At 38.8% G+C, this 27,216-nt stretch overlaps 1 protein-coding gene across 1 annotated transcript in view; it reads right to left on the reverse strand.

The window, feature by feature from the left end:
* Positions 1 to 27,216, reverse strand: part of EIF2B3 (eukaryotic translation initiation factor 2B subunit gamma) — a 169,566-nt gene that overhangs the window by 75,704 nt on the left and 66,646 nt on the right. Inside the window, exon 5 of the mRNA XM_003415359.4 lies at positions 26,883 to 26,994. Coding sequence (XP_003415407.1) covers positions 26,883 to 26,994 — 112 coding nt within the window. The remainder of the gene's footprint in view (positions 1 to 26,882; positions 26,995 to 27,216) is intronic.

Raw genomic sequence — 27,216 nt, forward strand, 5'->3', positions numbered from 1 at the left:
CGTTTATTCATCCAGCTACCCTATTACAACCATACACCAAAGATCCTAAATCACTGGGGTGTGGATTACAAGTTAGAAAAATGGAGGGAAAAAAAATCTGCCAACAACCAAAATGCAACTTAGTCTTAGAAGAACTGGTAGAAGATTTGATCCCAGTGGCCCCAATGCTCACCCCAGGCTTAGAGTTCAAACTCCATGAGGCAAAAAGGACATCCTAGAAACTCCACTCACTCTTTAACGGCTATGCCTATCTTTGCTTTCATCAAGCCCGAGCCTTATTCTCTTTTGCAGAGAGATCACTGGGACTAAGGCATTTACAAACAGTCCACCATATAGAATTCTACCTAGTTCCTAAAACCCATCATCGAGTCAAATTTCAAATCACAGCAACCCTAGAGGACAGCAGAACTGCCCCGTAGGGTTTCTAAGGCTATAAATCTTTACAGAAGCAGACTGCCACATCTTTCTCCTGTAGAGCAGCTGGTGAATTCTGCCAGCCTTTCGAGCGCTTTACCACTGTGTCACCAGGGCTCCTTAGCTAGCTCTGGGAGGTTAAAAAGAAAGCAGAAGGTAGTTTCTATCCTCTGTTTCTACAGTTATGACTATAAAACCTATTAACCCATTGGCATCAAGTCAATTCTGACTAATAGCGACCCTATAGGACAGAGTAGAACTGCCCCATAGTTTCCAAGGGAACACCTGGTGGATTTGAACTGCCGATCTTTTTGGTTAGCAGCCGTAGCTCTTAATCACTATGCCACCAGGATGACTATATATACAGTTCTTACTATAGAAACATATGACTACTGGCTTCTAAGAACTAATGTTCTTAGATTGACAACACTAATATAAACCAAAGCATAAACATCAGTACTTGAAAGAAGCACAGAGGCGGGGCCAAGGTGGCGGACTAGGTAGACGCTACCTCGGATCCCTCTTACAACAAAGACTCGGAAAAACAAGTGAATCAATCAAGTACATAACAATCTACGAACCCTGAACAACACAGATTTAGAGACGGAAAACGAACAGATACGGGGAAGCAGCGATTGTTTTTGGAGCCTGGAGCCAGCGTCCCAGTCAGCGGATTTTCTGGAAAAACTAGTTTCCCAGTGATGGCTCGGAGGCAGCAGTCCATATCAAACCACATAAAGAAGCAGACCATGACAGCTTCTACAACCCCCCAAACAAAAGAATCAAAATCTTTCCCAAATGAAGATACAATCCTGGAATTATCAGATACAGAATATAAAAAACTAATTTACATAATGCTTCAAACATCGGAAACGAAATAAGGCAAACTGCAGAAAAAGCCAAGGAACACACTGATAAAACTGTTGAAGAACTCAAAAAGATTATTCAAGAACATAGTGGAAAAATTAATAAGTTGCAAGAATCCATAGAGAGACAGCATGTAGAAATCCAAAAGATTAACAATAAAATTACAGAATTAGACAACGCAATAGGAAGTCAGAGGAGCAGACTCGAGCAATTAGAATGCAGACTGGGACATCTGGAGGACCAGGGAATTAACACCAACACAGCTGAAAAAAAATCAGATAAAAGAATTAAAAAAAATGAAGAAACCCTAAGAATCATGTGGGACTCTATCAAGAAGGATAACTTGTGTGTGACTGGAGTCCCAGAACAGGGAAGGAGGACAGAAAACACAGAGAAAATAGTTGAAGAACTCCTGACAGAAAACTTTCCTGACATCACGAAAGACGAAAGGATATCTATCCAAGATGCTCATCGAACCCCATTTAAGATTGATACAAAAAGAAAAACACCAAGACATATTATCATCAAACTCTCCAAAACCAAAGATAAAGTGAAAATTTTAAAAGCAGCCAGGGAGAAAAGAAAGGTTTCCTTCAAGGAAGAATCAATAAGAATAAGTTCAGACTACTCAGCAGAAACCATGCAGGCAAGAAGGGAATGGGACGACATATACAGAGCACTGAAGGAGAAAAACTGCCAGCCAAGGATCATATATCCAGCAAAACTCTCTCTGAAATATGAAGGCGAAATTAAGATATTTACAGATAAACACAAGTATAGAGAATTTGCAAAAACCAAACCAAAGCTACAAGAAATACTAAAGGATATTGTTTGGTCAGAAAACCAATAATATCAGATACCAGCACAACACAAGGTCACAAAACAGAACATCCTGATATCAACTCAAATAGGGAAATCACAAAAACAAATAAAGATTAATTAAAAAAAAAATACTTATAACAGGGAATCACGGAAGTCAATATATAAAAGATCACAATAATCAAAAAGAGGGACTAAATACAGGAGGCATAGAACTGCCATATGGAGAGTGATACAAGGCGATATAGAACAATACAAGTTAGGTTTTTACTTAGAAAAATAGGGGTAAATAATAAGGTAACCACAAAGAGGTATAACAACTCCATAACTCAAGATAAAAGCCAAGAAAAACATAACGACTCAACAAACGTAAAGTCAAACACTACGAAAATGAGGATCTCACAATTTACTAAGAAAAACGTCTCAGCACAAAAAAGTATGTGGAAAAATGAAATTGTCAACAACACACATAACAAGGCATCAAAATGACAACACTAAACACTTATCTATCTATAATTACGCTGAATGTAAATGGACTAAATGTACCAATAAAGAGACAGAGAGTTTCGGACTGGATAAAGAAACACGATCCGTCAATATGCTGCCTACAAGAGACACACCTTAGACTTAGAGACACAAACAAACTAAAACTCAAAGGATGGAAAAAAATATATCAAGCAAACAATGAGCAAAAAAGAACAGGAGTAGCAATATTAATTTCTGACAAAATAGACTTTAGACTTAAATCCACCACAAAGGATAAAGAAGGACACTACATAATGATAAAAGGGACAATTGATCAGGAAGACATAACCATATTAAATATTTATGCACCCAATGACAGGGCTGCAAGATACATAAATCAAATTTTAACAGAATTGAAAAGTGAGATAAACACCTCCACAGTTATAGTAGGAGACTTCAACACACCACTTTCAGAGAAGGACAGGACATCCAGGAAGAAGCTCAATAGAGACACGGAAGACCTAATTACAACAATCAACCAACTCGACCTCATTGACTTATACAGAACTCTCCACCCAACTGCTGCAAAGTATACTTTTTTTTCTAACGCACATGGAACATTCTCTAGAATAGACCACATATTAGGTCATAAAACAAACCTTTGCAGAGTCCAAAACATCGAAATATTACAAAGCATCTTCTCAGACCACAAGGCAATAAAACTAGAAATCAATAACAGAAAAACTAGGGAAAAGAAATCAAATACTTGGAAAATGAACAATACCCTCCTGAAAAAAGACTGGGTTATAGAAGACATTAAGGAGGGAATAAGGAAATTCATAGAATGCAACGAGAATGAAAATACTTCCTATCAAAACCTCTGGGACACAGCAAAAGCAGTGCTCAGAGGCCAATTTATATCGATAAATGCACACATACAAAAAGAAGAAAGAGCCAAAAGCAGAGAACTGTCCCTACAACTTGAACAAATAGAAAGTGAGCAACAAAAGAATCCATCAGGCACCAGAAGAAAACAAATAATAAAAATTAGAGCTGAACTAAATGAATTAGAGAACGGAAAAACAATCGAAAGAATTAACAAAGCCAAAAGCTGGTTCTTTGAAAAAATTAACAAAATTGATAAACCATTGGCTAGACTGACTAAAGAAATACAGGAAAGGAAACAAATAATCCGAATAAGAAACGAGAAGGGCCACATCACAACAGAACCAACTGAAATTAAAAGAATCATATCAGATTATTACGAAAAATTGTACTCTAACAAATTTGCAAACCTAGAAGAAATGGATGAATTCCTAGAAAAACACTACCTACCTAAACTAACACATTCAGAAGTAGAACAACTAAATAGACCCATAACAAAAAAAGAGATTGAAAAGGTACTCAAAAAACTCCCAACAAAAAAAAACCCTGGCCCAGACGGCTTCACTGCAGAGTTCTACCAAACTTTCAGAGAAGAGTTAACACCACTATTACTGAAGGTATTTCAAAGCGTAGAAAATGACGGAATACTACCCAACTCATTCTATGAAGCCACCATCTCCCTGATACCAAAACCAGGTAAAGACATTACAAAAAAAGAAAATTACAGACGTATATCCCTCATGAACATAGATGCAAAAATCCTCAACAAAATTCTAGCCAATAGAATTCACCAACATATCAAAAAAATAATTCACCACGACCAAGTGGGATTTATACCAGGTATGCAAGGCTGGTTTAATATCAGAAAAACCATTCATGTAATCCACCACATAAATAAAACAAAAGACAAAAACCACATGATCTTATCAATTGATGCAGAAAAGGCATTTGACAAAGTGCAACACCCATTTATGATAAAAACTCTCACCAAAATAGGAATTGAAGGAAAATTCCTCAACATAATAAAGGGCATCTATGCAAAGCCAAGAGCCAATATCACTCTAAATGGAGAGAACCTGAAAGCATTTCCCTTGAGAACGGGAGCCAGACAAGGATGCCCTTTATCACCGCTCTTATTCAACATCGTGCTAGAAGTCCTAGCCAGGGCAATTAGGCTAGACAAAGAAATAAAAGGCATCCGGACTGGCAAGGAGGAAGTAAAATTATCTCTATTTGCAGATGACATGATCTTATACACAGAAAACCCTAAGGAATCCTCTAGAAAACTACTGAAACTAATAGAAGAGTTTGGCAGAGTCTCAGGTTATAAAATAAACATACAAAAATCACTTGGATTCCTCTACATCAACAAAAAGAACATCGAAGAGGAAATAACCAAATCAATACCATTCACAGTAGCCCCCAAGAAGATAAAATACTTAGGAATAAATCTTACCAGAGACATAAAAGACCTATACAAAGAAAACTACAAAGTACCACCACAAGAAACTAAAAAGGACCTACTTAAGTGGAAAAACATACCTTGCTCATGGATAGGAAGACTTAACATAGTAAAAATGTCTATTCTACCAAAAGCCATCTATACATATAATGCCCTTCCGATCCAAATTCCAATGTCATCTTTTAAGGTGATAGAGAAACAAATCACCAACTTCATATGGAAGGGAAAGAAGCCTCGGATAAGCAAAGCATTACTGAAAAAGAAGAAGAAAGTGGGAGGCCTCACTCTACCTGATATCAGAAGCTATTATACAGCCACAGTAGTCAAAACAGCCTGGTACTGGTACAACAACAGGCACATAGACCAATGGAACAGAATTGAGAACCCAGATATAAATCCATCCACGTATGAGCAGCTGATATTTGACAAAGGCCCAGTGTCAGTTAATTGGGGAAAAGATAGTCTTTTTAACAAATGGTGCTGGCATAACTGGATATCCTTTTGCAAAAAAATGAAACAGGACCCATACCTCACACCATGCACAAAAACTAACTCCAAGTGGATCAAAGACCTAAACATAAAGACTAAAACGATAAAGATCATGGAAGAAAAAATAGGGACAACCCTAGGAGCCCTAACACAAGGCATAAACAGAATACAAAACATTACCAAAAATGATGAAGAGAAACCCGATAACTGGGAACTCCTAAAAATCAAACACCTATGCTCATCTAAAGACTTCACCAAAAGAGTAAAAAGACTACCTACAGACTGGGAAAGAAGTTTCAGCTATGACATCTCCGACCAGCGCCTGATCTCTAAAATCTACATGATTCTGTCAAAACTCAACCACAAAAAGACAAACAACCCAATCAAGAAGTAGGCAAAGGATATGAACACACACTTCACTAAAGAAGATATTCAGGCAGCCAACAGATACATGAGAAAATGCTCTCGATCATTAGCCATTAGAGAAATGCAAATTAAAACTACGATGAGATTCCATCTCACTCCAACAAGGCTGGCATTAATACAAAAAACACAAAATAATAAATGTTGGAGAGGCTGCGGAGAGATTGCAACTCTTATACACTGCTGGTGGGAATGTAAAATGGTACAACCACTTTGGAAATCTATCTGGCGTTATCTTAAACAGTTAGAAATAGAACTACCATACAACCCAGAAATCCCACTCCTCAGAATATACCCTAGAGAAACAAGAGCCTTCACACAAACAGATATATGCACACCCACGTTTATTGCAGCTCTGTTTACAATAGCAAAAAGCTGGAAGCAACCAAGGTGTCCATCAACGGATGAATGGCTAAATAAATTGTGGTATATTCACACAATGGAATACTACGCATCGATAAAGAACAGTGACGAATCTGTGAAACATTTCATAACATGGAGGAACCTGGAAGGCATTATGCTGAGCGAAATCAGTCAGAGGCAAAAGGACAAATATTGTGTAAGACCACTATTATAAGATCTTGAGAAATAGTATAAACTGAGAAGAACACATACTTTTGTGGTTACAAGGGGGGGAAGGAGGGAGGGAGGGAGGGAGGGAGAGGGTTTCTTATTGATTAATTAGTAGATAAGAAGTGCTTTAGGTGAAGGGAAGGACAACACTCAATACATGGAAGGTCAGCTCAACTGGACTTCACCAAAAGCAAAGAAGTTTCCGGGATAAAATGAATGCTTCAAAGGTCAGCGGAGCAAGGGCGGGGGTTTAGGGACCATGGTTTAAGGGGACTTCTAAGTCAATTGGCAAAATAATTCTATTATGAAAACATTCTGCATCCCACTTTGAAATGTGGCGTCTGGGGTCTTAAATGCTAACAAGCAGCCATCTAAGATGCATCAATTGGTCTCAACCCACCTGGAGCAAAGGAGAATGAAGAACACCAAGGCCACACGACAACTAAGAGCCCAAGAGACAGAAAGGGCCACATGAACCAGAGACCTACATCATCCTGAGACCAGAAGAACTAGTTGGTGCCCGGCCACAATCGATGACTGCCCTGACAGGGAGCACAACAGAGAATCCCTGAGGGAGCAGGAGATCAGTGGGATGCAGACCCCAAATTCTCATAAAAAGACCATACTTAATGGTCTGGCTGTGACTAGAGGAATCCCGGCGGCCATGCTCCCCAGACCTTCTGTTGGCACAGGACAGGAACCATCCCCGAAGACAACTTATCAGACATGAAAGGGACTGGACAGTGGGTGGGAGAGAGATGCTGATGAAGAGTGAGCTAATTATATTAGGTGGACACTTGAGACTGTGTTGGCATCTCCTGTCTGGAGGGGGGATGGGAGGATAGAGAGAGTGGGAAGCTGGTAAAATTGTCACAAAAGGAGAGACTGGAAGGTCTAACTCATTAAGGGGAGAGCAAGTGGGAGTACGGAGTAAGACGTATGTAAACTTATATGTGACAGACTGACTTGATTTGTAAACGTTCACTTGAAGCTCAATAAAAGTTAATAAAAAAAAAAAGAAGCACAAATGAGTCAGACCCTGTAAAGAATTTAACCTTACCCACAGTAATGTGGTCTTGCCTTGTTTCCTCAGGAATTACTCTAAACTGTTGGAATTTCCTGAGTAGCTGAAGTGCCTTTGTTAATATAAACAACATTTGAGGATTTGTGCAAATGAGTGGGGGGAGGCTGGCCTCACCAGAAAGACTACCAAGTAGCCTGTTATCAGCTGACCTCAGGAAAGGAGGGGAGCATGATTTAGTCAATCACGCCTACATAATGAAGCCAATAAAGGCTCTGGACACGGAAGTCCCCAGAGCTTCCTGGTTGGTGAAAGACACCAATACATTTGGGAGGGTAGCACACCCTTTGTAGGACATGGAAGCTTTCTACTGGGAACCCTCCCAGACCTTGGGCCTAACCCCATAGGTCTCCCCTTTATGCTGATCCTGATTTGTATCCTTTTGCTATAATAAATCTGTAATTATTCGTACTTCCTGTGAGTTCTGTGAGTTGTCCCAGCAAATAATCAAACTCAAAGGAGTAACGGGAACCAGCAGGTGGAAGTGAGGAAGCCCAGGGGAGGCCCCCGAGATTACAGCTGGTATTTTGAAAGGGTAATAGGAAAACCCTCAATTTGTGGCCAGCAGGGTGTCACGTGGACTCTAGAGCTTGTGGCTGCTGTCTGCCTATTTGGCAGTCTGAAGGACAGTGTTCTTTTAACTTATGGGATCTGACCTTGCTCTGGGTGGCTACGGCCAGAGAGATGATTAAAAAGCGGGAAAGTGGGGATATGATTAATTCTTACATTTTGGGGATTGGATTTATGTTGATTTTTATCTACAAAGATCTCTTATTTCACATAGTAATTAATTCTTCTTTCTATATTCCAAAGGGCAGTACCCATTTAGAGTCTTCTAAATTTAGTAATAAACACTGTGATACTTTTTAGGTTTTAAATTTAAGTCTATTCTGCATACAGCTGTCATATTATTTTTGAAATTTAACCATTATTTCCTTCCTCAAAAATCTCTAATAGTTTTCTGCTATTCAAAGCCCTCTACTTTTGGACCAACTTCCCAGCCTTACCTCCTAGTGTTCCCAACAGGTACCTTCCATTTAGGCCAAAGTTTCCTGCTCACAGTTCCTAAATAAGCCTTGTATACACTGTCTCCGCATCTTTGGTTACAGCCTTCTCCCACATAGGGTTAGGTTTCCTACACCCCTTTCCACATTTGATCCAAATCTGTCCTTCAAGTTCGAACTCTTCTATTAGTTTCCCTGACCACCAAAAAGCTCCTAGGTATTGCTACTTTCTCTAAATTCTTAGAACAATGACTGTTGGCCTTATTTGTTTAATATCTGATAGTTTGTTAACCTTCTATATACATCTCATCTTCTACGTAGGCTGATAAACTCTTTGAGATAAAGTCTCATGCCCCAAGAATCCTCTTGAATACCCAAACAGTAGCTTGACCATAGAAGGAATCTCAAAAAACATTTGTCAGTTGAATGATGTGTCCCTGAAAAGTAGAAAGCATGAACTAACAGAAAAGGCCTAGCTCTGTCCTTAATTAGATAAATGATATGGTGCAAACCCCTTTCCTCCTCTGGTTTTCAGCTTCGCTATCTGAAATATAGAGGACTGAATTAAATGACCTCTAACATCCTTTACGAGGCCCTGGTGGTGCAGTGGTTAAGAGCTACAGCTGCTAACCAAAAGACTGGCTGTTTGAATCCATAAGCTGCTCGTTGGAAACCCTATGGGGCAGTTCTACTCTGTCCTATAGGGTCGCTATGAGTTGGAATCAACTCAAAAGCAATGGGTTTGGCTTTTCTTTTTTTTAAGATCCTTTCCAGCTGTGGCAGTCTATGGTTCTACATAATAAAATCATATTTGCAATACACTGAGATACTTACTATTTAAGTGCATCTCATTATGAGTTCTTTAAAAATGTTTCCAAAGTTTTGACTTTGATAGATCCATTTAGAAAACAAACAATCCATGATAAACGCTTTATGTATTTTCTTATAGAAAGAATCCAGATCCAGTTAACTGCATTCTGACTGCTATAAGAAATAAGCTATGTTAACATGGTTCCATCGTAGGTTATTCACTTTGCAAAAAAAAAAAAAAAAACTCTAGTGAGGCTGACAAACCATAGCCCACTGGTTGGATGGCCTGCTGCCTACTTTTTGCCTTCTGTAAAAATTGCAATTTATTTTTCAAGATAAAAAATAAAAACATAAGGTATATGTTCTCTCTCGGGAGTGACATGAGTCTTTTTCCAGACTGAAGAGGGTCGTACCAGGTGCACAGTGATGCCAGGCTGTGTCTCTTGTGCCTACCACTGCCATTCTACATATATTTTGCCTTCATGCCCTCTTCTCTGCTCACATAGCCTTCTGGGGCACCTGGTTTTTGATGGTACTTGGGCTAGGTACTTCTTTTAATTCTTATTGTGGTAAAATATATGTAAGAAAACATTTGCCATTACAACAATTTTTATGTATATAATTCAAGGACATTAATTACATTCACCATGTTGTGTAACAATTACCACTGTTTCCAAAACTTTTCATCACCCTTTGCTGCCTATTTTTGTAAATAAACTTTTACTGGGACACAGTCATACATATATCATGGATGATGCTTTTTGCTAACACAGCAGAGTTGAACAGCTGCCACAGAAACCATACGGCCCACAATACCTAAAATATTTACTATCTAGCCCTTTACAGAAAAAGTTTGCCAACCCTTGCTCTATATGCCAATATTCATCACAAAGTACCAAAGCCCTGGATTGCAGACCCCTAATCTTGACTATTCAGTAGGTGATTTCCTATTCATTCATTTAACAAACATTTACTGGGGTTTTGTATTCCTAACAGAATCCTCGTTCAGTTTTCCCATCTGTAAAATGGCATAATAATATTATATACCTCAAAGAGTTATTGTAAGGATTACTTAAAGCCTTTAACACAGTGGCTGGCACAAAACTTGAAAAATGACAGCTGCTATCATTACCACCATCATCATCATCATCCTTTCCTAATGTTCTAGGAAAAGCAGGCTCTCTCTGGTGGTCGTGGCCAACAAAGTGAGAGGCGGGAACCCTAGCACCTGAGGTGTGACTTTACACTTGGGAAAGAGCTTCATTTTGACAGCACTCACAGGAGCTCAGATAGCAACTAAAACGGCAGGAGGAATGCTCTTTTGATATGAAATGGCGCTTAATCCCATAGTCCTCTGAAACCAGAGATACCAAGAACTCAGTATCTTTTCCAGAGCCCATCAGGAAGTGAAATATGATTTAAACTTATCAACACCTTGTCTGAGAAGTCAGATTGCTCCTGGAGCCCCAAACTCAGCAGCAATATTAAGACACAATGTGAAATCAAATGGTTCCACTGACTTATCACTACCTCCTTGTGGTGAAATGTGTTCCTTTATGTGGCCTTTTGCCCCAGTTCTTTGTAAAAACAGATGAGAGATTTTTCCCCTAAAGCCTGAGGAGTTACCTCTGTCCTAGTTTTCTACCCCACAGGGTTTGTTACTTTTGTCCAGGTCGATTGACATTTCCTGGGTAAGCTGTAAACAACTTGGTTTTGATACTTTTTGTTTGGTCCTAGGCTGCATACCTGTGATTGGTATGCACCTTGCAAGGATTGGTCAACTGACTATGCAAATGAGGTGAGTTGTAGCCTACTATGCAAATGAAGTATCCATGGCCTACTGAGAGGGGACTGGTCAGTTCATGACGCTGGTGGGAGTGCCATGCCTTGACACTGACAAGGAATTTATGTATTTAAGCAGCCAGCCTCACAGAGGTTTTTTTTAGACAGAAAGAAACAGGAAGAGAAATAGCAGGAAGCAGAAGGAAGGAAGAACAAAGAAGAGAGAGAGAGAAGGAGACAAGAAACCTCCTAAAAAAGTTGTAACACTAAAGATGGTGACATGCCTGCAAGGGGCCCGGGAGCAGAGCCAGTGGCTAAAGGCAGCAGAGCTGAGAGGAGTCTGTCCTCAGGGGGCCAAGAGAGGAGGCCTATCCTGAGGGGGCTTGAGAGGATCTGGGAGAGCTGCCCTGCACTGAAGAGGGGAGAGTTTGCCTACAAGCTTTCTGATCCTTATCCTGAGTTGTAACCTGTTGATCCTGATCCTGAGTCGTACCGTATTTCTTAATAAACCACTTAACGGTAAGTATGGTCTGTGAGTTCTGTGCGGCCATTGCAATGAATTACCGAACCCAGAAGAGAAACAGAGAGAGCTGTGGGAAGGATGGCTGGTGTCTGAATTGGCAAAGAGTTTGAGGATAGAGGTATGTGTGACCTCTACCTCATAAGGATCAGCCTTTGGCTGATCTTGATTCACATTATCCCCCCTGAAGTTAAGACAGGTTCTGATGCCGATCCTACCACTACTAGACCCATTTTACACTCTCAAATCAACCATCTACCCAAATTTGATAGCAAATAAAACTTCCTACTTATTGTGAAAACTACAACTTTAAGAAGGCTAATAGCCTAAATATTTACGTCATTTCTTCTAATTCAATCCAATAAGTAAGTGGTATTTTTTTTTTTTTATTTGTCTACTTTTTCATTTCTAGTGTGGGTCATGTCTCCCTAATATGCCTAGAAGTTGTCTGAGAAAAGAAATGTGGTTTATGCTCTTTTGGGGATCCTTCAAAATTCTGAATAATGAAATCCTAAATGATTCACTGACAGAAAAAGGATGATTTAAAATTAAGTGCCAACATCAACTGATGAATAATCCATAAATAAAATGTGGCATATCATACAATAGGATATTATTTGACAAAAAAAGAATGAGGTACTAATTAAAAACATTATGCTAAGTGAAATAAGCCAATCACAAAAGGCCACATATTATACTGTTCCATTTATATGAAATGTTCAGAATAGACAAATCTATAAAAACAGAAAATAGATTAGTGGTTTCCTAGGGCAGGAGGGGAGTATTTGGGAAGAAGAGGGGAGTAACTGCTAATGGCTATGAGGTTTCTTTTCTGGAGTGATAAAAATGTTCTAAAAATTTATTGTGATAGTTGCACAACTCTGTGAATATACTAAAAACTGCGGAACTCTACACTTAAAATAGGTGAACTGTATAGTGCATGAGTTCTATCACAATAAAGCTATTATATTAAAAAAAAAAAAAGGATCAAGTGCCAGGATCTCTGTCTTTTATTTAGGATGTTGTTGTTAGGTTCCGTGGAATTGAATCTGACCCATAGCGACCCTATGTACAACAAAACAAAACACTGCCTGGTCCTGTGCCAACCACTGTTGCAGCCACTGTGTCAATCCATCTTTTTCACTGACCCTCTACTTTACCAAGCATGATGTCCTTTTTTCAGGGACTGATCCCTTCTGACAACACATCCAAAGTATGTGAGACGTATTCTAGTCATCCTTGCCTCTAAGGAGCATTCTGGTTGTACTTCTTCCGAGACAGATTCGTTTGTTCTTTTGCAGTCCAATGGTATATTCAAATATTCCTCTCCAACACCGTAATTCAAAGGCATCAATTCTTCTTCAGTCTTCCTTATTCGCTGTCCAGCTTTCACATGCATAGAAGGAGACTGAAAACACCATAGCTTAGGTCAGGCACACCTTAGTTTTCAAGGTGACATCTTTGCTTTTCAACATTTAAAGAGGTCTTTTGTAATTTGCCCAATGCAATGTGTCTTTTGATTTCTTGACTGCTGCTTCCATGAGTGCTGAATGTGGATCCAAGTAAAATGAAATCCTTGACAACTTCAATCTTTTCCCCGTTTATCATGAAGTTGCTTATTAGTCCAGTTGTGAGAATTTTTGTTTCCCTTATGTGGAGGTGTAATCCATACTGAAGGCTGTGGTCTTTGATCTTCATCAGTAAGTGCTTCAAGTCCTCTTTACTTCCAGCAAGCAAGGTTGTGTCACCTGCATAACACAGATTGTTAATGAATCTTTCTCGAATCCTGATGCCCTGTTCTTCATATAGTCCAGCTTCTCAGATTATTTGCTCAGCATACAGACTGAATAGGTACAGTGAAAGGATACAACCCTGACGCACACCTTTCCTGACTTTAAATGACACAATATCCCTTTGTTCTGTTCAAATAACTGCCTCTTGATCTGTGTACAGGTTCCTAACGAGCACAATTAAGTGTTCTGGAATTCCCATTCTTCACAACGTTATCCATAATTTGTTATGATCCACACGTTGAATGCCTTTGCATGGTCAATAAAACACAGGTAAACATCTTTCTGGTATTCTCTGCCTTCAGCCAGGATCCATTCAACATCAGCAATGATATCCCTGGTTCTGAGTCCTCTTCTGAATCTGGCTCGCATTTCTGGTAGTTCTCTGTCGATATGCCGGTGCAGCCACTTTTGAATGATCTTCAGCAAAATTTTACTTGTGTGTGATATCAATGATATTGTTCAATAATTTATGCATTCGATGGGATCACCTTTCTTGGGAATAGGCATAAATATAGATCTTTTCCAGTCGGTTGGCCAAGTAGGTGTCTTCCAAATTTCTTGGCATAGACAAGTGAGCACTTTCAGCACTGCATCCGTTTGCTGAAACATCTTAACTGGTATTCTGTCAATTCCTGGAGCCTGGTTTTTTGCCAATGCCTTCAATGAAGCTTGGACTTCTTCCTTCAGTACCATTGGTTCCTGCTCATATGGTACCTCCTGAAATGGCTGAACGTTGACCAATTCTTGTTGGTATAGTGAGTCTGTGTATTCCTTCCACCTTCTTTTTTTTTTTTTCTTTCTATTTTTTATTTTTCTTGTGCTTTAAGTGAAAGTTTACAAATCAAGTTAGTCTCTCGTACAAAAATTTATATACACCTTGCTATGTACTCCTAGTTGCTCTCCCCCTAATGAGATAGCACACTCCTTCTCTCCACCCTGTATTCCCTGTGTCCATTCAGCCAGGTCCTGTCCCCCTCTGCCTTCTCCTCTCCCCTCCAAACAGAAGCTGCCCACATAGTCTCATGTGTCCACTTGAGCCAAGAAGCTCACTCCTCACCAGTATCATTTTCTGTCTTATAGTCTAGTCCAATCCCTGTCTGAAGAGTTGGCTTCGGGAATGGTTCCTGTCTCGGGCTAACAGAGGGTCTAGGGACCATGACCTCCAGGGTCCTTCTAGTCTGAGTCAGACCATGAAGTCTGGTCTTTTTACAAGAATTTGAGGTCTGCATCCCACTGCTCAAGGCAGACATTCTTTACTAAACTAAGCTAATGTTTGATTTAAAGAAGACTTCAGGGGATATTTTTGGTTTAAGTTTTAAAGTTTATCTTAGATCAATAATTTCAGGGGTTCCTCCAGCCTCCATGGCTCCAGAAAGTCTGGCGTTCAGGAGAATTTGAAATTCTGTTCTTCATTTTCCCCCTTATGATCAGGATTCTTCTATAGAATCTTTTTTTAAATTTTTATTGTGCTTTAAGTGAAAGTTTACAAATCAAGTCAGTTTCTCACATCTTCCACCTTCTTTTGATGCTACCTGAGTCGTTTAATATTTTCCCCACAGAATCCTTCAATATTGCAACTTGAGGCTTGAATTTATTCTTCAGTTCTTTCAGCTTAAGCAATGCTGAGCGTGTTCTTCCCTTTTGGTTTTCCATCTCCAGGTCTTTGCACGTGTAATTATAATACTTTACTTTGTCTTCTCAAGCTCCCCTTGGAATCTTCTGTTCACCTATTTTACTTCATCATTTCTTCCTTTGACTTTAGCTACTCGACGTGCAAGAGCAAGTTTCAGAGTCTCTTCTGACATCCATTTTGTTCTTTTCTTTCTTTCCTGTCTTTTGAATGACCTCTTGCTTTCTTCATGTATGATGTCATTCCACAACTCGTCCGGTCTTCGGTCATTAGTGTTCAACATGACAAATCTGTTCTTGAGATGGTCTCTAAATTCAGGAGTATACTCAAGGTTGTACTTTGGCTCTCATCGACTTGATCTAATTTTCTTCAGTTTCAACTTGAGCTTGCATATAGCAGTTGATGTTTTTTTCTGCAGTCGATCCCTGGCCTTGTTCTGACTAATGATATTGAGCTTTTCCAATGTCTCTTCCCACAGATGTAGTTGATTTGATTTCTGTGTATTCCATCTGGTGTGTCCACATGTATAGTCACTGTTTATGTTGGTGAAAAAAGGTATTTGCAATGAAGACGTTGTTGGTCTTGCAAAACTCAATCATGAGATCTCCAGCATAATTTCTATCATCAAGGTCATATTTTTAACTACCTATGCTTCTTGTTTCCAACTCTCACATTCCAATATCCAGTAATTATCAATGCATCCTGATGGTATGTTCGATCAATTTCAGACTGCATTAAAAAAAAAAAACTTCAATTTCTTCATCTTTGGCCTTAGTGGTTGGTGCGTAAATTTGAAAAACAGTCGTATTAACTGGTCTTCCCCATAGGCGTATGGATATTATCCTATCACTGACAGTGTTGTACTTCAGCATAGATCTTGAAACGCTCTTTTTGACGATGAATGCAACACCATTCCTTTTCAAGTTGTCATTCCTGGCATAGTAGACCATATGATTGTTTAATTCAAAATGGCCAATACCAGTTCGTTTCAGCTCACTAATGCCTAGGATATCAATGTTTATGTGTTCCATTTTATTTTTGATGACTTCCAATTTTCCTAGATTCATACTTCGTACATTCCATAATCAGATTATTAATGGATGTTTGCAGCTGTTTCTTCTCATTTTGAGTCATGGCATATCAGCAAATAAAGGTCCCAAAAGCTTGACTCCATCCACATTATTAAGGTCAACTCTACTTTGAGGAGGCAGCTCTTCCCCAGATGTCTTTTGAGTGCCTTTCAACCTGAGAGGCTCATCTTCTGGCACTATATCAAGCAATGTTCCACTGCTATTCTTAAGGTTTTCACAGGCTAAATCTTTTCAGAAGTAGGCTGCTGGGTCCTTCTTCCTAGTGTGTCTTGGGATATAGAAAGCTGGTAAGAAAATTATTCCCATACCAACAACAAGAAAAAGCTGAATAATCTACAAAATTATAATTTGTCTTGAACTTATCATAGGACAACCTAAGTAGAAATCTAAATAAAGATAGCAGCCTCCAAGGAGAGGCCTAAACACTGGTTTACTATAACACATTATGGAAGGAAGAGGGTCATCATTCAAATAGGTAAGAAGAATTCTGCTAAAATGTATTTTTTAATTGTGTTTTAGGTAAAAGTTTACAGCACAGTTTCTGATTCAAAAATTTATACACAAGTTGTTTTTGACATTGGTTGCAATCTCTGCAATATGTCAGCACTCTCCCCGTTCCATCCCGGGTTCCTCATGTTCATTTGTACAGTTTTCCTGACCCTTCCTGCATTCTTGTCTTTGCTTTGGGACAGGTGTTGCCCATTTGTTCTTATATACTTGATTGAACTAAGAAGCATGTTCCTCACATGTGTTTGTTTTATAGGCCTGTATGATCTTTGGCTGAAAGGTAAACTTCAGGAGTAGCTTCACTTCTGAGTTAGCAAGGTGTCTGGTGGCTATAGTCTTAGGGGTTCCTCCAGTCTTTGTTAGATCAGTAAGTCTGGTCTTTTTTTGTTAATATGAATTTTGTTCTACATTTTTCTCCTGCTCTGTCCAGGACGTTCTATTGTGATTCTGATCAGAGCTGTCAGTGGTGGTAGCTGGGCACTATCTAGTTCTTCTGGGCTCAGGCTGGTGAAGGCTAAGGTTCATGTGGTCCATTGGTTTACTGGATTAGTATTTTTCTTGTGTCTTTGTTTTTTTTCATCCTCCTTTGCTCCGGACGGAATGGGGCCAATAAATGTATCTTAGATGGTCAGTTGCAAGCTTTTAAGACCCCAGATGCTACTGAATAAAGTAGGATGTAAAATATTTTCTTTATGAACTCTTGTCATGTATTGAACTGTGTCCCCCCCAAATATGTGTCAACTTGGCTAGGCCATGATTCCCAGTATTGTTTAGTTGCTCTCCATTTTGAGATCTCATTATCCTATGTGTTGTAAATCCTAATCTCTGTGATGTTAATGAGGCAGGATTTGAGGCAGTTATGTTAATGAGACAGAACATAATCTACAGGATTAGGTTGTATCTTGAATCCATCTCTTGTGGTACTTCTGTTATAGCAGTAGTAGATAACTAAGACAACTATGTTATGCTGTTTGACCTAGATGTGCCCTGAGACTATAGTCCCCAGCCCTTAGCCCCAGTAACTGTGTCTCTCAGTGTTTAGATGTGTTTAAAGCTTCTATGATTTTACCTTGGTCAAGTTGTGCTGATTTTCCCTATAGAGTGTTGTCTTTTCCTTCACCAAAGTTAATACTTGTTTACTATCAAGTTAGTGATCCTCCCCTCAAACCTTGCAATCATCAATGATTTTTTTTTTTCTGTCTAAACCTTTTCTTGAGGTTTTATAATAGTGGTCTCATACAATATTTGTCCTTTTGTCATTGGCTTATTTCACTCAGCATAATGCCCTCCAGATTTATCCATGTTGTGAGATGTTTTGCGAATTCATCACTGTTCTTTATTATTGCGTAGTATTCCATTGTGTATGTATAATTTATTTATCATCTGTTGATGGCCACTTAGGTTGCTTCCATCTTTTTGCTATTGTGAATAATGGTGTAATGAACATGGATGTGCATATGTCTATTCGTGTGATGGCTCTTATTTCTCTAGGATATATTCCTAGGAGTCGGATTGGTGTATTGTACGCTACTTCTATCTCTAGCTTTTTAACGAAGTGCCGTATCTTTTTCCACAGTGATTGTACCATTTTACATTACCACCAGCAGTACACAAGAGTTCCAATCTCCCTGTAACCTCTCCAATGTTTATTTATTTATTTTTTAGTGCCATTAACGTCGGGTTGAGATGGTATCTCACTTTAGTTTTGATTTGCATTTCTCTAATGGCTAGTGATCGAGAGCATTTCCTCACGTGTCTGTTGACCGTCTGAATGTCTTCTTTGGTGAAGTATCTGTTCATAACCTTTGCCCATTTTTTAATTGGATTATTTGTCTTTTTGTTGTTGAGATGCTAAAGTATTCTACAGATTTTAGAGATTAGAGCCTTGTCAGATATGTTGTAGCCAAAATTTCTTTCCCAGTCTGTTGGTGAAGTTTTTTGATAAGTCTAAGCATTTAATTTTTAGGCACTCCCAGTTACGCAGTATCTTTTGGTGTTTGTACATTGGTAATTATGGTTTGTATTCTATTTATGCCATGTATAGGGCCCCTAGCATTGTTCCTATTTTTTCTTCCGTGATCTTTATTGTTTTAGGTTTTATATTTAGGTCTTTGGTCCGTTTTGAGTTAGATTTTGTGTATGGTGTGACATATGGGTCCTGTTTCTTTTTTTTACAGATGGACTTCCAGTTTTCCCAGCACTATTTGTTAAAAAGACTGTCTTTTTCCCCATTTTATGGACTTTGGTCTTTTGTCAAAGATCAGCTGAACATAAGTGGATGGATTTATGTCTGCATTCTCATTTCCGTTCCGTTGGTCTATGTGTCTGTCGTTGTACCAGTACCAAGCTGTTTTGACTACTGTGGCTGTATAGTAGGTTCTGAGATCAGGTAGTGTGAGGCCTCTTACTTTGTTCTTTTTCTTTAATAATGGTTTGCTTATCCAGGGCCTCTTTCCTTTCCATATAAAGTTGGTGTTTAGTTTTTCTATCTCATTAAAGAATGCTGTTGGTATTTGGATCGAGATTGAATTAGATCTGTAGATTGCGTTAGGTAAAACTCACATTTTCACAGTGTTGAGTCTTCCTATCCATGAGTATGTATGCTTTTCCATCTATGTAGGTATCTTTTGCTTTCCTGCAGTAGTGTTACAGTTTTCTTTGTATAGGTCTTTTATGTCCCTGGTTAGACTTATTCCTAAGTATTTTATCTTGTTAGGGGCTGTTATAAACAGTATTGTTTTCCTGGTTTCCTTTTTGAAGTTCTCTTTGCTGGTATATAGGAATCCAATTTATTTTTGTATGTTGATTTTGTATCCTGCTACTCTGCTGAACCTTGCTCTCCAGTAGTTTTCTTGTGGAATCTTTGGGGTTCTCTGCGTATAACATCAGGTCATCTGCGAATGGGCATAGCTTTACTTCTTCCTTTCTAATTTGGATGCCCTTTATTTCTTTTTCTTGCCTTATCGCTCTAGCTAGGACCTCCAGCACAAAGTTAAATAGGAGTAGTGATAAAGGGATCCTCGTCTGGCTCCTGTTCTCAGGGGAATGCTTTCAGCATTAGCTAAAATTTTTTAACAAATTTCTAAAGGTTGAGTGTAAGCTATTATGAGTATACAATCCCTAAGAACCACAGACACTTAAGGAGTCTGTACCCACTTTTCTCAAATATACACAATTATACACTACAAAGAGTAAATTTTACTATATATAAATTATACCTGAATAAACCTGACTTAAAATAAAAACCAGGTGCTTTTTTTATATAATTAGAAACAATATATGCCCAACAATACTGGATATGATATTACATATTCATATGACATAATATTACACTTTTTAACAGGTATTGAAAATAGTGTTAAAAAAAAATTAACAGGACTGTGGCAATTAGGATAATGGCCTTTTAAAGATGTCCATGTCCTAATTTGCAAAACCTGTGACTATGTTACCTTACATGACAAAAAGAACTTTGTAGATATGACTAAGTAAAGGCCTTGAGATGTGCAGATTATCCTGTTGGGCCCAAAGTAATGAAACTAGAGTCCTTATAAAAGGGAGGCGAGAGATAGAGAGATTAGAAGGTGCTACATTGCTATCCTTGAAGATAGAAGATGGGATTACTAGCCAAGGAATGGAGGCAGGTTCTACAAATTATAAAATATGAGGAAACGGATTCTTCTCTAGAACTTCTGGAAGATATGCAGTCCCACCAACTCCTTCATTTTAGGACTTCTGGCCTCTAGAACTATAAGATAATAAACTTATATTGTTTTAAACCACTAAGTTTGTGGTAATTTGTTATAACAGTAGTAGGAAATAAACAGAAGGATAAATAAGTTGGCAAATGTCTAAATAAGTCACAGGTAGCTGCTGGAACTTGACTGTACTGCAGCAAGACAGCAAATCATAGGATATGACTTTCTCTAGGATGACGAATATATTGCTTATGCTTGTATTTACTAAATTTTAACTTAGAGGGTAAATACCATAGTATACTATATGTATCTATACTTTTAAACTATCAAGTGAAAAAAAAAAAAACCTGAAAAGATTATGCTCAAAAAGTTCCACCTCCTTAGAGAATATAAACACCAATATTGGATTTGCTAATTAATGCAAGGACCTTTCTCCCTAGAGTCAATTATTGACAGAGATCACTCCTTCTCAGCCTTCCAGATTTTTTAAATGTAAAAATAAACAATCTACAATGTGATCATTTAAAAAGATTTGGAACAACCCAACTGCTCCTTGTATTTCTAAGGGCCACATGTTGAATTAAAACTTCATGGAGTCTTCATTGCACAGCTGAATGAAAACTGCAGACTGTTTACCTTATGAGTCGCTACATTTCAGCTTCAGAACTTTTTCTGAAGTTGGTGACAGTATCTAAACAAGGCAGAAGAAACATAGCTTGATTTTCCTACTATAAGCTGAACACAGTCTCCAAAAAAAAAAAAAGTGTTTTTACATAGAAAAGAAGGATGATCTCTCCGACAGAGTCTCAGCTTCTATAAAACGGATGAAATAATAGTTAGCATTTACCGAGCACTTACAATGTAACAAAGAGTCAGCGAAGTATTTGTAAACTGATAGGCCATTTAATTTTCCATAATCACCCAGCCAGTGCGCACAAAATGTCACCCATATAGTTAGACCTGACTTTAAAACTACAAATCTAGTGGGTTGCACTCTGGAGTTTACTTGGTCTTGGGAACACATCTATGATGATTGGACAGATGGAGCTAGGATAGATGCCTACACTAATTTGAGTCCTTGTGGGCCTTTCCTTTTCCTATGGACATAGCTGCAGACCCTGGAGAATGAGAATCAGAGCTCCAAACTCCAGTTTCAAATGCTGGGCCCATTTTCACGACTGCTTCCATTCACTACTGGAGAGCTGAAAATTTCTTTAGCCTCAGATAGACCAAGTGACTACCCATTTATTAAATATTTATTGAGCACTCTTGGGCTACACGCTCTGGTAAGTTGAACAGAGTGCTCAATACAGTGGTTTTCAACCCTGGTACATTAGAATCACCCAAGGAACTTTTTATAAATGCCCAGTGCCAGGCCAGACCAACTAAATCAGAACCTCTAGGGCTGGAGTTCAGGCATCAGTATTTTTTTAAATACTCCCCAGGTAGAACTACTGATCTTGAGGGAAGGGCAGATAAGAAGTCACAGCAGAGTAAGGCTGGAAAGACTGATAAACTTACACATTTTCTATACTATGCTCACTCAGGAATTGTAAGAGGCAGAAGTTATTAGACAACATTCAGCACAATTTTTATACATGCAGAGGTCACAGCCTCTTAGCTTTCAAGAAGAGAAAAAAGAACTAATCAACCAGGTAGTTTAACTGTACAATTGAAAGAATGGTCACTCCAATGGTGAGAAAACCTGCTTTACCAGGTAGTGGCAAACCACATGAAAAACCATGTTACTGTGTGTTGTGTGCTGGGTTCTCCAGAAGTGACAGTAAGACAGAGTTTAGGGTACAAGATGTTTATGAGGGATCAACACCTGTGAAAGGAGGGGGAGGAAACAGGACTGGGCAGAAGAACAAACTGAACTGGTTTGACAAAGCCTCGGCCAACCCAAAACCAAGAAAGTTCTATAGAAGTAAGGCCTCCAGTATTGCCTGTTGGAGTGGCTTTATACTCCTGCCTCACTCAGTCACATGATGCAGGCTACCTCTGCAGACATTCTTTCTCTGGTACTGAATGTTGTAGAGAACTCAGAGGTAAACCTAATTTTTCCTCCCATGTAAGTGGTTTGTTTTTGTCTTTGGATGCTTGACATATTCCTTCTTTATCCCTGAAGTTTAACAGATTTACTAGGATACATCTGGTCAAATTTTCTTAGAATACATTATACTCTTAAAATCTGCAGAATTTTAGTTGATTCAGGAAATTTTATTGTATTACATCTTAAAATAATTAAAATTGAAGTTGTATATGTATATAAAGAGGCAAACAGTTTCCCAAGGTTTATAAAAGAAAAATTTTAGTCCTCCATCCCTTCTCTTCGCCATTTTCTGTTCCCCGGAGGCACCCACTTTCAATTCTTTTAACCGATCCATTTAGTATTTACATCATTGTTTCTAACAATATTCTTACATAGATACTTCTTGGTTTTTCCAATTCAGGTATTATCTGCTGATTTCCTGCTAAGGAAGATGAGGATTTAGCTTCCTTTTATTACCAACCCTGCTCCCGCCACATATACCCACACTTCGTGTCTCTTTTGCCCTCCAAATATAATTCTAATTTTGGTTAGCTTAATAATCAATGTTTACATTACTATGACTTCAGCTTTAGGCATTAGCTTTTAATTATGAAAGAGGAGGATTTACCTCTATTCTTCCCTCACCTCTCCAACATATTAACTTTTCCTTCATCATTCCAAAGTAATTATATCACAATTTTGGTTGCATAAAAGTCAGAGATCACATCATTATGCATATATAAATATTATTTACAGCTGAGCCATGCAATAAATAATGATTAATTTTCTTTTCCTGCATTTTTGTTGTTTGCACTGGTGTTAATTAATGTCTTGCTATTTCTTAGTTTTCTAGGCACTTACTGATAATTCACCACCACCCATCTGTCAGTTTGTTGTACTGTGGTGGCTTGCGCGTTGCTATGATGTTAAAAGCTATGCCATCAGTATTTCAATACCAGCAGGGTTACCCATGGTGGACAGGTTTCAGTGAAGCTTCTAGACTAAGACAGACTAGGAAGAAAGACCTGACAATCAATATGAAAATTCGCCAGCAAAAAACTTACGAATCACAACAGAACATTGTCTGATTCAATTGCTTTGGACATGTCATCAGCAGGGATCAGTTGCTAGAGGAAGACGTTGTATCTGGCAAGCAGAGGTCCAACAAAGGCAAGGGAAACCATTGGTGAGATGGATTGGTAAAACAGCTGCAACAATGGACTTGAATATGCCAGTAATCATGAGAATGTGCAGGACCAAGCAACATTTTGTTGTGCTGTACGTAAGGTCACCATGAGTTGCAACCACTTGACAGTAGCTACAACCAACAACCATCGATAATTCAATCCCAGCTAACTACCAACTGCCTAAACTCCTTTCAAAAAGTAAGACACATCAAGTATTCTGTCATTTTCATCAGAAGAGATCTGATCATCTTGAAGAAATCTCTCCCAAAGTTTTCTGACCTATTCCAATCTGGTCTGGTTGTTGTTTATACACTGGCTACACAGGTGTTGTTCTGACACTCCCTTCCAACATCATCCGAGGGATTCTTCTCTCTCTTAATAGGATGCCATTTTCCATTTATTCTATGTCTCTTTCTTTGTTTATGCCAGTGTTTTGGTGTTACATATCTTCTAATAGCTTTCCGAGAACAATGCATGGAAAACAGGAATTGAAGTTGTGTAGGGAACATAGCTAAGGTATTGTGGAGTCTTTGTTAGAATTTTTCTTTCCAGAGATTCTGTTAAAAGTTCTGGGTTTATTCCATATAATTAGAGGCATATTCTATTCCTGTGGAGGGATACTCTCTAGCTTTATATCACAGCAGTCCCCCCCTTACCTGTGGGGGATACGTTTTAAGACCCCCAGGGGATGCCTGAAACTGTGGATAGTACCAAACCCTAAATACCCAAAACCAAACCCACTGCCGTCAAGTCGATTTCGACTCATAGCGACCCTATAGGACAGAGTAGAACTGCCCCATAGAGTTTCCAAGGAGCGCCTGGTGGATTTGAACTGCCAACCTCTTGGTTAGCAGCCATAGCACTCAACCACTACGCCACCAGGCTTTCCAATATAATAAAGTATATTAATATACTATAATAAAATAATTATATTAATAAACTATAATAAAGGTTATATGAATGCAGTCTCTCTCTCTCAAAATATTTTATTAAGTCAAGAATGTTCACTTTTTCACTTAAAGGAAGCACTTTATGGCTTCTCTTTGGCATATCCAAATTGCCGGCATCACTACTCCTGTGCTTTGGGGCCATTATTAAGTAGAATAAGGGTTCCTTGAACACAAGCACTTCGATACCTCAACAATTGATCTAATAACTGAGATGACTACTAAGTAACCAACAGGTGGGTAGCGTATACAGCACGGATACACTGATCTCCTGGGTAGGACGGAGTGGGACAGTGTGAGATTTCATCACACTACTCAGAATGGCATGCCATTTAAAACTTATGAATTGTCTATTTCTGGAATTTCCATTTAATATTTTTGGACTGTGACTGACCGCAGGTAACTGAAACCACAGAATGTGAAACCGCGGATAAGGGGGACTACTGTATTTCACCTATTCATTGTGTTCATTGCTTAGGCTCAGAGCCTTTGTTTCTGTTAGAGTTAGACTCATTACTCATTTTCTCTGCTTCATCAATTTCTCCCCAGCAGTTGTTCTCATTGCTTCTCAGTCAGAAAAAGGCGAAAGTAAATACTCAGGTTTTTTCATTCCACATTTGGGGACATTAGTGAGAATTTGCAGGATGGCTTCTGGGTAGTGTTAATAGGGTGAAGTTGGTAATCTACCTTTGCTATGCCTCTGCTTCTCACCAGAATCCTGTTTTTTTCCTCGGCCACCAGGCGTTAAGCTTTATTAAATTTAGCTATCCTACTTTGTTTGATGCTGCTAAAATTTGTTATTTTTTTTCTCATTAATTGGGAACTACTGGGGACAGATTCTGTGATGCAATATGAAACAGCCATTTTAATTTGGAACTGATATTATGCATAAGTTTTTAAAAGAGTTGTTTATTCTAATAGAAATAATAATAATGTTTACTATTATCTGGTCATTTATTATATAAGGCATTATCATGCTGTTTTTATACATATTATCTCATCTATTCTCCAGAAACACACACACACACACACACACACACACACACAAACCCATGCCATTGAGTCGATTCCAACTCACAGTGACACTATAGGACACAGCAGAACTAGCTCCTAGCTTCCAAGGCTGTAAATCTTTTTTTTTTAACTGAACTTTAGATGAAGGTTTACAGAACAAAGTAGCTTCTGATTAAACAGTTAACATATTGTTTTAGGACATGGGTTAACAACTCTACAACATGTCAATACTTTCCATTCTTGACTTTGGGTTCCCTATTACCAGCTTTCCTGTCCCCTCCTGCCTTCTAGTCCTTGCCCCTGGGCTGGTGTGCCCCTTTAGTTTCATTTTGTTTTATGGGCCTGTCTAATCTTTGGCTGAAGAGTGAACCTCAGGAGTGACTTCATTACTGAGCTAAAAGGGTTTCCGGGGGCCATACTCTCAGGGTTTCTCCAGTCTCTGTCCGGCTAGTAAGTCTAGTCTTTTTTTTGTATGTATTAGAATTTTGTTCTACATTTTTCTACAGCTGTTTGGACCCTCTAGTACAACCATCTAGTTGTACTGGACTCAGTCGGGTGGAGGCTGTGGTAGTTGTGGTCTATTAGTCCTTTGGACTAATCTTTCCCCAAGGCTATAAATGTTTTGAAAGCAGGCTGCCACATCTTTCTCCTAAGAAGCAGCTGATGGGTTTGAACCGCCAACATTTTGGTTAGCAGCTGAGAGCTTAACCACTGCACCACCAGGGCTCCTTTATTCTCCAGAAGAGTCTTATTATTATTAATCTCATTTTACAGACGAAAAAAAACCACGGCTCATGAAGAACTCTTATCCATAGGGGTATGTGGACCCAGCTGAAGCCAGAGTTTAGCTTGATTTTCATTAAAACGTATACTTGGTAATATGTTTCCTACTTCTGTTCACCTGGGTAGCAAAAGCAAAAAGGAAGAGATTTCCCTTTCCCAGTCACAGCTCCCACATTCGTTTCATCCAACCTTCAGATATTTATTGAACATTCCTATGTACTGGCATTGGATAGTAAAGCTCTGAGTATGGTGGCTTCTGATTAAAAAGTCTATGCTGAGCAAACAATAAACGCTGATTGAACAAAATGTGACTGGGTTGCCTATGTGTATCTCTGTATTAAAAAGGAGGTTCTATAACACTGTCAGAAAAGTCTCCCCACAGCTGCTTTGCACCACTCCTATGCAAGACTTGGCTCTACCTTGGCAAGAAAAGCTATGTTTCTGCAGTGAAGAAAAGTCTCCATCCTGGCTCATGGGAAAACATTCACATACTTTTGTCAATTTCACACAGTGTAATCTAGTTTTCATTCCCTCTTTCCCATCCACTGGGTGGTTTTATTTTGTTTTAAAATAAGGAGAGTTGCCAAAAAGAAAAACCCTGGGGCTTACTTCTGGAGGATGGATCCCTTAATGACCAGCTCTTCATCCAAGTCTGCTTCATTAGCCATGAAGAGCAGCCTCTTTCCTGTGCTGTCCACTCCAATGAAGTCACGCTGCTCCACTGAATCACACAAAAGAAGGAAAATCAAACAAAGCCACTTGCCCTGCCTGCATAACTAAGTCAGGGGACAGGGCACCTGCTCATATTGCTCTTGGAACCTAATACAGGAGCTCAGTTGGGAAGAGGAGCCATGAGTGTCATGCAGCACATACTCACCACAATGTTTAAAAGACAGGCACTCAAAGATTTTTTTGTATTGCTCTAAAGGATATTATTAGGTTC

This window comes from Loxodonta africana, chromosome 3 (genome assembly GCF_030014295.1).
Source record: "Loxodonta africana isolate mLoxAfr1 chromosome 3, mLoxAfr1.hap2, whole genome shotgun sequence".
Lineage (NCBI taxonomy): Eukaryota > Metazoa > Chordata > Mammalia > Proboscidea > Elephantidae > Loxodonta > Loxodonta africana.